The sequence below is a fragment of the Trachinotus anak genome, unplaced genomic scaffold (assembly GCF_046630095.1).
Source record: "Trachinotus anak isolate AG129_WGS33_773 ecotype Australia unplaced genomic scaffold, CSIRO_AGI_Tana_v1 ptg000010l, whole genome shotgun sequence".
NCBI lineage: Eukaryota > Metazoa > Chordata > Actinopteri > Carangiformes > Carangidae > Trachinotus > Trachinotus anak.
In genome coordinates, this window is record NW_027273861.1 from 13,647,664 (window position 1) to 13,664,118 (window position 16,455).

Genomic DNA, 16,455 nt, shown 5'->3' on the forward strand with positions numbered 1-16,455 from the left:
TGTTATACATTTTCTCACCAGTATGATTTGATTTACTGGCGTGCTGTCAATTCCTATTTTATTATTTTCCCTTTTTATTATTATTTGTCTGTTTTTATTATCTAATAATTATTCTTTAATTTATCTCTTGACTGCTCAAGGCTCACCAAAGCTGCTTTCAGGTTATAGCTAAAACGTAATTTGTAATATAACCTGATTGTTATTGTGACCAATCAATAACATAATTATTGGACTTGTTCAACTCAGAACAACTCATTTTTAAATATTTGACATATCATCATAGTTATGCTTTGTTTTCCAGCAACACATCCTCATTCAGTGTTGTCACTGCAAAGGATTCTGCATTTACAAAGCAGTGGTTTGTGTTTACCATGAGCCTAATGCCACACTTCACATCATGAAGCTCAGGAGTGTCTTTTATTAAACCCTTCCCACCCACTTTCTATACTTAATTAACTACTCCAGTGATTTTTCAGATTCTCCAAAACAATTTTCACAGACTGAGTAACACTCCTGGTGATAAGTACAATCAGTGGAGTGTGCCTTTAGTCTATGCATCTACAGTACGTGAACTATCACTCCACAGAAAGGCAGTGAGAAGAGCTGCGACTACAGATTGATTTAATTACTGATTCATCTCATGATGATTTTTGCAGCTCATCTATTAATTGTCTGGTTACTGGTCTATTAAGATAAATAATTCGATATGCCCATCACAAGTTCCCAGAGCCCAAGGTGATGTTTTTCAGCTGTCAGTCCAAAAATCAAATCTACTTTAAGGTGATAGAAAAATACTGAAGATTGACAAATTGATTAGTTGTTTCAGCATTAGTTGGAAGCTTTGCAAATGTTTATATTTTAGCTCCTTCACTAGCAATTTGATTTGCTTAATCCAAAGCCATGCACAGTAATGCATAAATCAAAAAGGAAATGGCATTTATTTCATGCAAAGCAGGGCTAAATTAACGACAGACCTCACAAAACTCAGAGAAATGTCTTACCTTAGGTTCATCCCGAGACTTCAGATCAGCAACAGTCAAGAAGGGAACAGGAGACAAAGAAATAGAAACCAAGGCCATTTAGAGAGGGCATTTCTTATATTCCTACATTTAGCAGATAAAAAAATAGAAAGCATCAGGAAATCCTTTAAAGTCTCCACCACCCTCTGAGTTTAGCAGGGTGACTACTGGGTACACATCTCATCATGCGCTTTCCTCTCACTTCAGCTCCACTACAAGGTTTACAAAAAACATCAAGTGAAAGAGAAAAGAAAGGACACAGAGGTCTTACCTCTCAGAGCTAGCCCTGAGTTTCATTCACTTACACCATTTCAGTGTCTACAAGAGAACACAGACAAAGGAGAAACCAGTGAGACCATTAAATCTCTAAAACAGAGCCAGTTACCCCCACCTCCTCCCCTTTCAATAAAAATCAGTCAAACTCTAATAAAGATCTTTATTTCAGATTTTAAATAGATTTACAAACCATAAGAAAAAAAGAAAATATAAACAAGAGAAAAAAAAAACATCAAGTGATCGTCAAAATATCCACATGTGCATATCAAGGGATTGTAAACAGTCCTTTGAAGCCATAAAGTGAGACTCCCCGGGGTCAGGTTCACTCAGCTGGATAAGGATTTGTTTTTTTGTTGATTGTTTCTTTTTTTCCTGAGGTTGTTTTCTGTATTTAACTGCTGGGTTTTTTCCCTCAGTGATGCTGCCACCAATCAGAGCTCAGAGGACTTGTGGGGTGGGAGGTAAAAATAACAGTGGTTTGACAAAAAACAAACACAAAAAAAAAAAAAAAAAAATGAAATCCCATTCACCCTAAAACATTGAAACTGAGGGGGGAGAATCATTCATAGGCTGTGTATAGGACATCAGTCAATTATTGAGTATTGATAACTCATTTCTGAGCATTCAGGGCTGAGAAAGGCTGGAAAGAATTAACGTATGGTGCGCTGTGTTGGTTTGGTTTGGTATTACGTATCTGTTGTTTGATTTTCATGTAATCACTTGGTACATTTAGTTACTATTCCATGAACAATCTTGGGTTTCTAACAATCAGGTCAATATTCTTAGCACTTAATACATATCAGAACAGAAAACATTGCAGCTCACACCACAATTTGGAAATAAAAAGATTACATCAAAAACAGTCAAAGAAGCCCCAAATAAACGGACAACCCTCAGCCCATTCCCAATGCAACAGTTTCAGATAAAATTGAGAACCTTTGTCCCTGGACACAATCCCGACCTTTATAGCAGATCTAAAACCACAAACACATCATTAACAGCATGCTAGTGAAGAACCACATTCTCCTGTCCATGCTCAAAGATCAACTCTATCCCCATGCTTTCCCATTTCTGCGCTTCTTCTCCACAACTTCTCGGCACGACTTATGAGCGATCGGTGAATATTCTCTCTCTCTCTCACTCACACACACACACACACACACACACACACACACACACACAACGGAAACATGGTTACAGCGATGTTGAGAATTTCATCGGAAATACTGCTGGATGATGGTAATGTTGTCTTTGAGTGTGCAACAGAGCACTCCTGGCAGTTGAAAAGAGGGTCTCTGACAGTGCAGACTGACAACAAAACCCCATCAGGCCATCATTCTTCTGAATCACTCGCTCTGCAGCCTGATGTGCTCTCAGGTAGCAGGGGTCATTGATTCAGGCGAGTCAAGATGGCTGTGGCCCAGTCGAACATTTCAGAGCAGGAAAAGAAAAAAAAAAACAAAAAAACAAACACACTGCTTGTACACACAGCCACCACTAGGGGGATGTGCTCTGTGAAGGCTAGTGTACAATCTCACTCTTGTTTCTTCTGCTCTGGAGACTTGTGCTACTCTGGTTTAGCTTGACAAACCACTGAGAAACATAAAAACGGACACAACCACACATATCCATCTCTAACCAAGGACACCATCAGTCCAAAGTTCTAACAGGTACGGAGCTGGCTTGTAAAACTCAAGCTTGAGTTCAGGTCAGACTGTTGAGAGGCTCAGCTTCACTGCCACGTTTAAAGCACTGCATAATAAGTGAGTTCAAGCACTGACTGCATAGGTTTTTTTTAAATACAGTACATTGGATTTCATGAGCAGCAGCAGGCTCAGCTAGCTGTTTGTTAATGCATCCAGGCCACTAGTAGCACGTGCTTATGTGATGAAGGCTGCGTGGCAGTTGGTAGAGGACGTCTGTGGGATCCTGATTTACAGTCCACTCTTCAGCTCAGCTGCTGGATCTTACCTTTCTCACTCACAACCCAGAAAAAATATGACAGGTGCTGCTATTAATAACTTGTTCCATCAGGAGGTCGCTGTTTGCACAGTTATCCACCACCAGAGAACTTGTGAGCCTGAATATCTCCCCTGCCACCTTTTGTTTGTCTGGCTGCTTGGGGTTTTTGCTTTGAGCGGTCCGTCCCATGAGTCATTCAGATGTGCGGTATCAAGGAGCGAGGGAAGGCACAAGGGAGTGTGAACAGCTTCCCTGTTTGGAGCAGCACAAGCCCTGCGGCTCTAAAAATGTCAGAGGTGAAGTGTGGCAGGGCTTCAAACAGCCTGGTAACTGGAGGTCACACACATGGCTCAGAGGCAGACGTGACTCAGCTTTTCAACACGCGCACGCGTGCACACACACACTCACACATACATACATACACACACTGTATAATTTTCCTAAATTAGCTTCCTTTGCAAATGCTCTCTACATGTTTTACTCTGATCTGATCTGACCTGTGACATGACATTCCTCCCTGCAGCTGATGATGTTAAGAAAAGGCGTGACCATTCCTCGGCCAAAGTTACAAAAAAAAAAAGAAAAAAATTCCAAAAAACACATCTTGGCTTTGTTCCTATTAAAGCCAGAGGAAGAAATAGGTGCTGGAACTAAAAACACTTTTGTGGAAATTTGAACCAGTTACCAGTGCAGACAAGCAGAAGCAGATAAGGAAGTACTGTTACTATAACTTTTCCTACTGTGTGTGTGCGTATCATGTGTGTAAACCTCTATTCTGACAAAAAAAAAACAAAAAACAAAAAGAACAAAAAAAAACAAAGAAAGAATAAAAGAAAATATGTAAGAAACCAACAAAAACAACTCTGTAGCTTTCTTGTCTTCGATGCATCAGGTTTTAGTGTGCATACAGTGACTGCACAAGAGACAGAAGGTGGACAGGGAGGCCTGTGCTAAGTGAGGATGAAAAGGGGTTGAGGGGAAGAAGAAAGGGGAGGGGGGCGGGAGGGGGCAGGTAATTAAAGTTCAGTCCATGACAGAGGAGGGAGGTGTGTGTGTATGTGTAGGGCCGGGGGCCAGGGGCGAGGCTGGGACCGGTGAGGGGTGAGGAGGAAGGGGGTGGGGTGGGGAGGTGGGGGGGGGGGGGGGCAACATCTCGGGGTGGCAAGGTCAGGAGTCCTCAGTTCCTGAGTCGTCATCGTCATAGCAACAGTCCTCGTTGTCGTCCTCGTCGTCGTCATCCAGCTCCTCGTCGTCGTAGTAGTCGTCGTATAAGAGGTTGGAGCCGTCGTCTGTGGGTGGGACCTGGGTGCGGACACAGTACTCGTCCAGTGTGACGGGAACCTTGACGCCGTCCCGCTCTGCGTCAGCTTTGGTAGCCAGCACCTGCTTCCTGTGAGACAGAAAGATAGAAGAGGGGGAAAAAAACAGTCAGATGAGGCCACAAAGACCTTTATTGCCGATACTCTTTGTACCTGCTACACTGACAAACTCCCTGTGGGAGTGGAAAGTGGGAAGTGGGAAGAGAAGAGTGTCGTGTGTCCTTTATGCACCTGATAATCTCGATGTATTCTCTGTCCTTGCCCTTGCTGTCCCTCCACTTGCGGTACATGACGGACGCGTCCACATTGGCTGGGGAGAAGGTGTTGGGCTCATTCAGCAGAGAGATCACGCTGAGCAGAATGGTCCTGAGAGGAGAGGTCAACAGGAGAGGGAAAAGTGAAGAGAGAGATTAAAATAGAGGAAAGCAATACAGGGGGAGGAAAAGGGCAACAGGAAAGGCGGGGGGGGGGGGTAAGACAAGAAAAGAGAGATTGAGAATGCAGGACGAAGATGTGCACAGAGATGGAAAGACAAAGGGACATATGGACAAAAAGGGGGGGGGGGTGAGACGAGACATGAGACATGAAGGTTAGGGTCAGACAAACAGCCTGTTAAACATCTATTTGGCTCTGCTGTCATCTGTTGATTTGAGCTCTTGCCTCCAAGGGAGACACTAACAGACAATACTACCATACATGATTTATATTTGGGTGAATCAACTAGTTGACCTGGTTGACCCGACTGATCATCATTCATATTGGTGATCTATCTCCCACGGACTCAGTCAACTCATTTTCTCTCTCTTTGGGATGAAATGTGGGATTTTTTTTTTTTGTTTTTGTTGTTTTGATCATCAGCTCGGGGTCTATAAAGGACCCATTATTGTGGTACACAGCTGTGAGAGTTTGTGCAGAAACATAATGCATAGAGAGAGAGAGAGAGAGAGAGAGAGAGAGAGAGAGAGAGAGCTGCAGGGGTTGAAACAATGTCTGTCTAGTAGAAATAAAGGGATATGAATTATACATAATGTTTCTAAGTTTGCTGCATTTACACTGCAGCAAGACGGTTGACGCTTGAGGGAAGATCTTGAATAACAATCTACCTTTGTACGTCCATGAACAGGGGGAGTCCAAACTTGCAGATTATGACCTTATTAGCACTGTAGCTCCTAGATCCTGTGTGGTCTAAGATTGTTATAAATCTGAGTTGGAAATTTTGTGTGAAACTGACAAATTAGTCAGTCCAAAACAATCACAGTAGTAGTCGTAGCAACCATTTAAGTTTACTGGTGAAATCTGTCATCAATCAGCCACTGTACACAGCCACAGGAAAGACATTTTAGAGCAGCTGGTGCTATCAGCTATATTAGCACACAATAATATACTTGACAGCCCAAAAGAAAAGAGTCTTTGGCAGTCTTTGACTATTATATCACAACAAGATGATTCCAGGCATCTCAGGGTTGCCTTGAAGGCAGGAAAAATGCATCAATCAAAATCCTGCTAGGAATGTAGGAAATAAGTCTAAAAAGGGTATGAAAAAAGCTTGGAGGTCCAGTCCAGACTTTATGAAAAGGGTTTTATCTCCCACACACAGTTCTTTCTATATTGATGTAAACCTAGTCTTGGCATTAATGTATTTCAATGTATTTCAAACTGAATGTAGAGAAGCTCAGAGCCTGAACAAATAAAATGTGTAACTGTCCGAATACTTGTGGTCCAGACTGGAAGTCAGGTGATGCTTTCTTCCAGCAATTTGTAAGAATTTACAGATCATTCAAATAAAGACATTTCAGGGGGCAGCTGTGGGACACTTGAGAAAGAGAAATTCTGCTGCTCTTGTTTTGTGTGCTGCTCTGTAATGAAAGAAACGAGGATGGGATAAAGAGAATTATATTGTGTACCTGACGTTCTGTGTGGGGTTCCACCTCTCTGACGGCAGCTCACCGCTCTGTGGGTCGTCCACTGGTGGGTGCAGGATAGAAATACACACATCCCCGTTCTAGGGACGCATGAGAACCAACACCAACACATTGAGGTAATAGTTTAATTATTACTGCTTAGATTAAAAGATTAGGGTTGGAAACTCTTCCACAGTTTGTCTTAAATGCCTTTACATTTAAGAGTCCTTACATGAAAAAAAACAAATAATCAACAAAAGGATCAAAGGTGCTATTTTTAATCTAATACTCTTATAGAGCCTGCTTACTGTATAGAAGCAGTAGTGCACTAGTCTATTATCAAAGGGATGTGGAGCTTCTGTGAGTTTTAACCAGCATTTACACTGGTCCGAGTTACCTCATAAATGTTGGGGTGCCACATTTTGGTGAGGAAGCGGAAAGCAGGTGGAGAGTATGGGTAGTCGACAGGGAACTTGATCCGAGCCTGAGGGTGAAAGAAGACACACAATAGCAATGTGAGAGGCAGCAGTTTATCTACACTTCTCCCTTGCCAACAGACAAGTCATGACTACTTCCCTCGAAACTGTTCTCCACCGATTAGGACAGCAGAGACTTTCTCAAAATATACTAGGAAAGTAAATGGTGATTCCTTTAACCACAGTTAGGCTGCTGCATATAATTTTAGTGCACTTGTGGTGTTGTTTGCTTCAAGAAACCCTGCAGTGTGTATTGGAGCCACACATGAGCACGGTGGACATGGTCTCCCAGGGTTAACTGAATTCAAGTCTGTACAATGCTGCAGAAGCAAAACAAACAAACACAAACACACACACAAACACACACACACACACACACACACACACACACACACACACACACAAAGAAGCTGCTGTGGACGGAGAGAAAACTTAATTCTCAGGGCTTTTCTTTAGAGGCCTATGTTTTACAGCTCTGGTATCAACAAGCAGCGGCTAAATGAACATATCGACAATCACAGATCATGCTGATCAGCTTCAATAGTGACTGAAACCCATATAGTAGCTGTAGAGTCATGGCAAACCCTACTGAGGTGGCTGAGCATGGAGCAACTAATGACAGTGTAATGTAATATGGTGTAGAGAGAGGGAGGGAGGCTCGCAGTGCCTTCAGCTGCTGAGTGAGTGGAGCTTAGAGAAACACCAGTGGGTGGGGTGGGGTTGCTGATTTAAAGACATTGTGGGGGTTTGTCCTCTCCAGCTGTCATTGCAACCCAAGACAATCCACTACTCATACCCGTGTTCTGCTATTATATGCCCTCACACTGAAACCACACCCACACACTGTATCAATCCTACTATGTGTAGAGGACCCCAACTACACAGATTACACACACGCATGTCACTCACAGCATGAAACCTTCTGCTGACCCCCCCCCCCCCCAACACACACACACTTGCTGATTCGGCATGGTCAGCTGGTCCTCGCTACAGTTAACCACTGAGTGGGGGGTGGGATAGGGGTGAGGGGGGTTGCCGGCTGCATGGGAGCAGGGAGGTGGTGGAGTGGCAGCGCAAGGAGGAGGGGGGGGGTCCTCTTGGAATAAAAGGGGTTGTGCTCTATATAATGCTATAAGCTTTTAGCCCTCTTTGACTGCATTATAGTATTTAAACCAGGCTGAGTGCAGCAGAAATGTGATGTATGTATATTAATGCTCAGACCATAAAACTGAAAAAAAAAGTGCGATCTGTTGATATCCACTGTGTCTGTTAGAGCTGTATTTAAGGCTATGTTGTCTTTAAAGTATGTGTCAGTGTGTCCTGATCTACAATGCAAGACAAACATTTGTTGTACTGGATGTGTTCCTCGATACTGATTTGCAACCAAGAAAATAAACCTGTTCTCACCATATCAAATCAGAGTGGAGAGGAAACACTGACTCAGCCCTGAGAGAATGCTGCTTGTAGGGGGGAAAAAAAAAAAAACAACAACACAAAATCCCAGGGTATGACTGACCCTGCCAAAAAACTGGCAGCCCTTCAGAGTGCAAGGTTCAAGCCAACATTGTACACATTACAGGCTGGCAGCAGTGCAACACATAGCAGCCAGCCAGGGGGAGGGGGTCGGGGAGAAGGTCCAGGCTGCAACAGTGAGAGCTTGGTTTTGTCATCCCAAACAATATAAACATCAAGATCATATCTGTCCACTGGCTGAGAACTGGGCAGAAAAAAATTCTTGTATATTTGGGAAAAACTCCCTCTCTTTCACATCATGTCCAGCTTACAATGCAAAGCCTGTTTCCTGTTGACCCCAACAAGATGAGCTGACAGCTACAGCATCTGCCAGTGGTCTTTTAAATAAGCCACAGTAGTTCCCATCGCTAGCCATTCAATTTTACTTTGAGAAACCATTTGGTCCAATTCAAAAGGGGATGGAAATGGTGCAAGAAAAAAAAGAAGAAAGAACTAGAGGGAATTCAGCAGGGCACAAACTTCAACAGTGGCTTACGTTTGTTTGTCTTCCAGGTATGATTTTCCAAACAAACTGTGCATGGATGAAAATCTCTCCAGCGGGTTTGAATCTGAAAGTCTCAAATCTCATTCGTCCACAAGGATTAAAAAAAAAGTGAAAAGGCAAAAAACACCACCAAAATCTAAATCACTCATCGTTTGGCAGAGACTTGTCTGTCTACGCACTTTCTTCCAAAACTGTCTGAGCTATCTTGGAAACAAAAAGATGATCAGACATGGAGAAAAACCTATACTCCATCCAACAGTGGAAAGTAAACCAGAGCCACCCATCTCTGTGATGGTACACACAGAAAAGGTACCACTTCTAATACGTCCAGCCTTTTATTATATAGGAACATCTTATGAAAGTGTATATTTGAATAATAATTAACAAAAAAAGATCCCATTCCTCACTTTGTAGCCTGTTGGTGGGAGATCTGTGCATCAACACTTCCCATAAATAGCTTCATTCATCATGATCCTGCAAGTCTGAATGCAAGTAAAGCACCAAAGTGGGGATTGCATTAACAAAAGCATAAGCATTGATCCCTGTAAGAGGGTAATGCAGCTTACCGGGAGGCTTTAGTACAATTTTCCTAGTGACACAATACCACAAACTGTACAATCAAATTATAACTGACCCTGAGGAGGGCTAGTGAAGAAGGGAAAGAGGCAGGTTACCTGTGCTTTAAACTACAGATCAATTACAACAAACAGAAATAGGTGTAAAGCAATTTGTCGCAAGGTTTGTCAAGGCCATGGGTGTGTTATAAACCTTATTTGAGACCATAAAACGCTAATAATGTGGTGTAAAATTTCACTGAACCGAAGATCGGAGTGCTGTAACTCTTGACCTGCCCACCCAGCGAGCTGACAATAAACCCATGGGGATCGAAGGAGGGAGGAGAGGATGGATAGATGGTTTTAGAGAAGAGTGACAGGGCCGGCCTAAACACAGACAGGCTGCTTGGTTGGCTCATTTGCTCTGCAGCAGTGAGCAGCTTGTCTCCTCTCTCATCAGCACCGAGCAGACAGTAGCGAGGAAACATGAGGAGGAGGAGGAGGAGGAATGAAGGAGAAAGGGGATAATGCAGCGTGGTCTTAGGAGGCCAAAATCAGCTCTCTCTTTTCACTTCCCAGAGATCACACTCTCTCTATGAGTTCTTGTTCTGATATGTACACTTACATCCTAGCGTATTTTGCGCAACACTCACTTTCTCCCCACTCCCACAACCCTTTTGGATCAAGCAGTAATAGGTATCAAAAATTAAGTATTGCTTCACATAGAGCAGCTCAACAAAGATCTCTGCCCGTCACAAAGTGCTAGCCTCGGTACATTTGTTGCAAAATGCCACCACTGCCTTGTCTGTCATGCCTCATAATTGGATTGTGCACAGAGTTAACAGCATCCATGGTCAAAAGGTGATTCGCTCTGAAGAGCTCATTTGAGCAGCAGACATGAAGTGCAGTCAATTTCCTGCCATGCATGCAACAAAAAAGAAAGACACACGGGCTTGTTACCATGAATGTAGAATACAAGATCAGCTTGCTCTTTCTATGAAACTCTTTCTTGGATTGTGACCTAAAAAAAAAGCTGCGTTGAAAAGATAATGGGAATAAGAGTGAATACGCCCACCCTGTGGAAAATGACAGCAGGGCGAAGTAAATCAGGTCAATGCAAAGACCCTGAACAGAAAAAGAAAAAAACCTTTCTGTTCTCCCTGCGCACCTCTTCCACCTTCTCTACAGACGTTCTCCTCTCTCTCTCACTCTCTCACACACACAGAGACACACACACACACACACACACAGCAAATTCTGTAGCACACATATAAAGGTCCCACAGATCATCATGTTTGTACCCAACAGCCCCCAGCCTCATTATCTCAACTCAGAAGGAGCACGTAGAGGAGAAGAACAGGCTCAAAAGATGGTGTTACTTAGACTGTAACACATGGAAAATTAAAACAACTATTTGTAGCTATGTTTGTAAGGTGTGATTACCACACTGGAGGCCAATGTGAGAAGAGAAATAGAACACATGGTCAGGGCTTGAGGGGATGGTTATAACCGTCTGGGGCCTCACACTCACCTCTGCTCAGCAGGCTCTTCTTTCAAAGGGGCAAGGAAGGGCTCTGCCTGCTCTTTATCTGCCTGTTTCTGTATTCCCTCTTTTTTTCCCCTCTACCCTGCTCTTGTTTCTCTGTGACACAGCCAGAGGGGGAAACATGACTCCAACAGCTCAGGCAGGCCCGGCCCAGCCAAGCCCTCTGCAGCCCGGTTGGGTCCTCTTCCCTGTACCCTCCCCTCCTCCGCTACTGCAAGGCTAACATAGAGCCTGTACAAATTATGTAGCATGCACCCGAGGAAGAAGGAAAGCAGGCACAAAACACAGAGTCAGCTGCTCAACGCAACTCTGGTCTGTCAGAGGCTAAAAAAGACAGAGAGGCCCAGGCCAAAACTGAAGGGCAACACCTCCCTCTGTCATGTTTGCTATGAAGTGGTCTGTCAGTCGAGTGAACCACTTGACTGAGATATAAAAGGTTGTGTTTCACAGTACGAGTTGCAGAGGGCCAATTTAGATCGTAGTTACATGCAACAAAAATCATAATTAAAGCCACCAGGTGCTGACACAGCAACACTTCAAACACAGTCACCCGTCCAATTTCACTGGCACCTCCACAGCAGTGCAGTTCAGACCTGTGTCACCCCACACACAGCAGGGTTTCTCCTGAATGTCAGCATGAAAAACTTCTCTGTGGAAATACAAGCAGATGAACTAATGATTGTGGACGTAGAGCATAATTTATCTGCTACTGTGGTGCATGGCACAAAAGGAAGCAAGAGGCGGTGAAATCTGCCATACGTGAACTGACAGTCTGCGGGGTCACAGAAAAAGCAATGCCATAGTTCTCAAGTGGAGTTCATGGACCAGCACTAGAGAGTATGGTTGTAATTATTTTTTATTGACCCAATAAGTTGATCAAAGTGGAGAGCGCAGAACCATAGTGGATTTGGTGGGTTTTGCGCTTATGTTAATAAACCATACAGGTGGTAATGGCAATATAACAAATTCATAAAGAACTACTAAAATACAGAGAAATTGAGATTTCCATCTAATGAGTTCCACCAAAAGTAAAATTTGTATTTTTTTGTCTGTGTGTAGCTGGTGTTTTTACCTTGTATAGATATGAAACTAATACTTGACACAGTAAAGAGCAAAACTGAATCAGAGCTTCAAACCTTGTAATGGAAGTATGTTCCTGTACTTTATGCCATGTAAGGTAAAACCTATTGGTGGAGACTGTTGTTGCAGGACACTGCCTGGGCTCCTTGGAAAGTACAGCGATTACTTTTGGCTTGTTGAGGAGTGACTTGATTTGAACTGGGGTCATACCAGCAGTTCTGGATTACATTATTATGAGCATTAAAACTGCTGTGATTCACTACTTTTCTTCCACTTTGATTCCGCTAATTTAATATGGACATTGGACCAAACTGCAAGCACCCACAAATTGTGACACTGCAGATCCAAAACACAAACAAGGAGCTCAACAGCAAACAACCAAAAAACAATCATCGTAGCAAGGGACCATGCTTTGCATCGTTTTTTTTTCCACATTAAGTATTGAATACATGTTAGTAAGCTGTGTGGGGTTGTGATTTTAACAGGAGTGTGACTGTGTTATTCAATAAATCCTCACATCTTGAGAAATGTTTCTGGGGTCAAGAAAATGTGCAAAGGGGAGACAGGAGTTCAAGAGAAGGAAAAAGGTTCAGAGAGAGAGAATCAACAGTCACGGACCAGAGATCTATTAGAAAAAATGATGAGCAAGACCGAAAATGACTAGCACAGTTTTTATGTTTCAGTCATGCTTATATGACATGGTTGGCATACAGTGGAAGCAGACCATAAAAGTAGACAACCTCCCATTAATTTTAATTGTAGAGTTGCATAAAAAAAAATTGTCATGGCGTCCCCATTTCAGGGTTTTTGTTCTAAGGCTCAGATTAACACTGCATTAGACTAAATAAAGTATACAGCTTAAACCTCATAGGCACTGTATCATTTATACGTTCAAAATTAACGTGTACAGTAACAACACAGTGAGTCACTGTCCTAACACCCCTGCAAGTCTGAACTCTGGGGGTAGGCATCCCAGCTACTCTGCTTCATACATGACCCAGGACCGTGGCTGGCTATGGGACTGAGCGGCCCTGAAACCCTGCAGGCTTACCTCACATGACAAAGCAGAAAGTATAAACACAAAGGATCTTAAGCCTGGAAATGTCTCATAACCAACGCATAAGTGTCAGCATCTGGGCCAACTGTGAGACCTTAAGGTCAATGGTCCATATATCACGATAAGCTAGTGTTTACTTATGTATTGTGTATCCAGGTCAGTTATCTAATGCCGTTTCAATGACATTTCGGTATGTCTCAGTCCACGGTGTGCCTGCAGTTGTGATATATTCATCTTGGGGTGACTCTTTGAGAGCAACACCCTTGTGAAATAAATACCTGACTCAGCCAGGTTTCATGTGACGTCATTACCCACCCTGTTTCTACTGAACAGGCAGCTGCAGCTTGTCATAACTGCTTGTTTGTTTGGTTAACCTGGTCACAGCATTGTGCTTTTTCGTTTTGTTTTTTTTTTTTCTGTTAGAATATGGCAAACTGGTTGGATGGAAACCCAGCACAGAACAATGAGTCACAACCATGCGGTGGATTTCACAGCCAGGCTGTGCATTCCTGGCCCGACAAAGGAATCCTGTACACAGCACCCACACAGATACACTGAACACCGTCTACGGTAGCCTTGCCGGGGCCCTCTGCCTGTGTTCCCAGGCTTGAAAAAGACCAGAGGTGAAATGAAGAGGCTTCTCAAGAACTGGACTCACAAAGCACTGTATAGCTTAAGTGATACAATATGCTGAATAGTCTGAACACAGTGGGAGCCATTACTGATACCTTACAGTTTAGTTGTTGTATGGAAACAACTGTGACTAATGTGGGACTTAGCATAATGAGCCCATGACAAAAAGCCTTTTTTTTTTTTTTTTTTTTTTTTTAAAGCAAAAAAAACTAACAAAAAAAAAAAAACAGTGTACAATTTGAGCATGTTGTTATTTCTGTGGGTGTCTTTTGCAAAAAAAAAAAGAAATCTTTTCCCAAGATTATTATACCACCTTAATAAGAGCCCATTATCAATTACTTGGTGTACAATAAAATAACTATCTAGGGCAAGACTGAAGCAGAATTACCAGGTGTTTTGTTGACTTTGCCAGACAAAGTAATAAATCAAAGTGGATTATTGGATGAATACCCACATTGGTATATGACTTGAAAATTTGGTGAACAACAATCCCCACGGTGTTTTGCAACATGTGATTTTCACACACTCATTTGAGACAAATCAACAGCAGGCTCTCTGCTGTGCCAACAAATGCAAGGCTATTCGATATTTACAATGTAGGTGTGTAGCTTACAGTGGGACTTGAAGCGAATCTGTTTCTGTGGCTCCAACCTTTGAGGCAAAAACAGTATAAACATCTAGTAGTTAAAAAGGTCAAGGGTCACTGCCATGGCTGACATGAAAATAAATGTAGAGCTGATGTTCCTGTCACGCAAAAAAGATATCACAATTATACGTGAAGTACTACAGAAGATCAAAAAATGTAGCCAAGACAATTCAGTAGTTAATAACTTAGTAGAGACTTTGTTAACTGCCAGTCCTCTTGGCCAGTTGCACAAATGCTCTCAAACGGGAACAAGATATCTGTGAAACCAACACATCCTTCACTCTCAAGGGAGGAAGTGAGCCAGAAAACAAATTAAATGACAAATGAGTTTGCCTAAGTTAGATACGCTGAATGTCAACGCGTAATCCACGCTTGGGTTTATTTGATATACAAATAAAAAGCTTGTTCAACCTAGGGCCTCTGATTCGTGCTGTTAAAACACAAAGGAAATGACTGAATTAGTTAGATGATGAGCTTTTCTAATGAGAGCTACGTTGAAGCTAGAGGCGGTTGTGCTAACAAACCTTTTGTTTCATGTTAACACAAAAGTGACTGTCAAACGTGATCATGCGCTGACTGTCACTACATGGGACCCCAGTCGACTTGTATTTTATATAAAAACGAGCCCCAGCCCAAAGTTTTACTGTATACTAGCCCGCACCACTAAAATGTAATCATCCTGATTGAGTAGAGTTGATTTAAAGTTGAACAAAGAGGGGGAGGCTGTTTTATCACAGTAAACAGGAAATAACTGCCAATTAGCCAAGTTAACGTTACTAACTGTTACCTGCCGTTGATGGAGACGGTTACCGAAAGCCTGAGGTTAACCGTCGATCTCTCCTCTGCGAGTAAATAACTTCAATGTGGGCTAAATCAACCAGCTAAAGAACAATAGATCGACTGCTAGCTAACATTAGCTACTCACCTTAAAATAACCACCCTCGTAGTGAGTGTTTGGGGGTCCGAATATCGCTACCTCCCAGTTGTACATGTCCGACTCGTCCACCAAAGTTATTTTGAACCCTTCGACCGGCTCATCTTGGAGACTTTTCATCTCCAGCATTAGTGCTTTTTGGGAACTGGCTACATGATGTCCATGCTGAGCCATATTCCACAACGATTTGTGTAAATATACCAGCAACACCACCAGAGCTGCGACTGCGAAGAAGGACAAAGCTAGCTCGCTATAAACAATAGCCCTCAGTAGAACAACGAAGCCCCGTCGCACAAGAACGCGTTAACGTTGGTTTCCGTTCGTATATTTCCGAGACAGGATCTAAAAATCGCGACTGAGCTTTATTTGGTCAGAGCTGGTGCGCCTTCCTCTGTTGTTGTGAACAATCCCTCGCACCTCCTCTTAATAACAACCATCTAAACCCACTGTTATCAAGGCAGACACTGACACATCTACTCGATTTCCGGCCACAGCTTTCGAAATGTAACCACTGTCTCTCTGTTTGGGGATATACCTTCGTTTCAGAGATATCACCTCACAGCTTAACAGTCTATTTATTTTTGTTTTTGTTGTTATATACACCCAACATTGTTGAAGTATATTTTTCTTTTTGTCAGTTTTGTTTCGAATGAATTGGTACTGTGGTACGTGACTTTCCCGTCAGTTTCCAGTGTATTTACTGTTAGCTAGCTCCAAATGCAACCTTAGGCAAAGATAAACTCAACCATTAACCTGTTTTCAAAATATACGATAAAGCTATATGTTTGCTTTTTAATTTTGGTCGCTCAGCTGGCATACGTTACGGCCTTGTACCCATTTCGCATAACCTTTCTACGTTTAACGCGTTGAGTGGGGATTTTATTTTGAAAGTATACACAGGAAACCCACATTTATCCCGGTTAGCTTGGTGGTGATGCTAACGAAAGCTAGCCCGTCTCCTCTATTGGGTGCGTTGCTATCTTAAGTAAAAATAAATCGGCTGAGCGATCTTTGCTTTCAAACAAAGTAGTTATA

At 42.7% G+C, this 16,455-nt stretch overlaps 1 protein-coding gene across 1 annotated transcript; it reads right to left on the bottom strand.

Moving 5' to 3' along the window:
* Nucleotides 1–1,441: 1,441 nt before the first annotated feature.
* cdc34a (cell division cycle 34 homolog (S. cerevisiae) a) lies at nt 1,442–15,842 on the bottom strand. Its single transcript, XM_071487729.1, has 5 exons — nt 15,412–15,842; nt 6,875–6,961; nt 6,481–6,578; nt 4,808–4,942; nt 1,442–4,647 (listed from the first exon to the last, which is right to left on the bottom strand). The coding sequence occupies exons 1-5, from the start codon at nt 15,592–15,594 to the stop codon at nt 4,425–4,427; spliced, it is 726 nt and encodes a 241-aa protein (XP_071343830.1). The 5' UTR covers nt 15,595–15,842; the 3' UTR covers nt 1,442–4,424.
* Between the last annotated feature and the right edge of the window lie 613 nt (nt 15,843–16,455).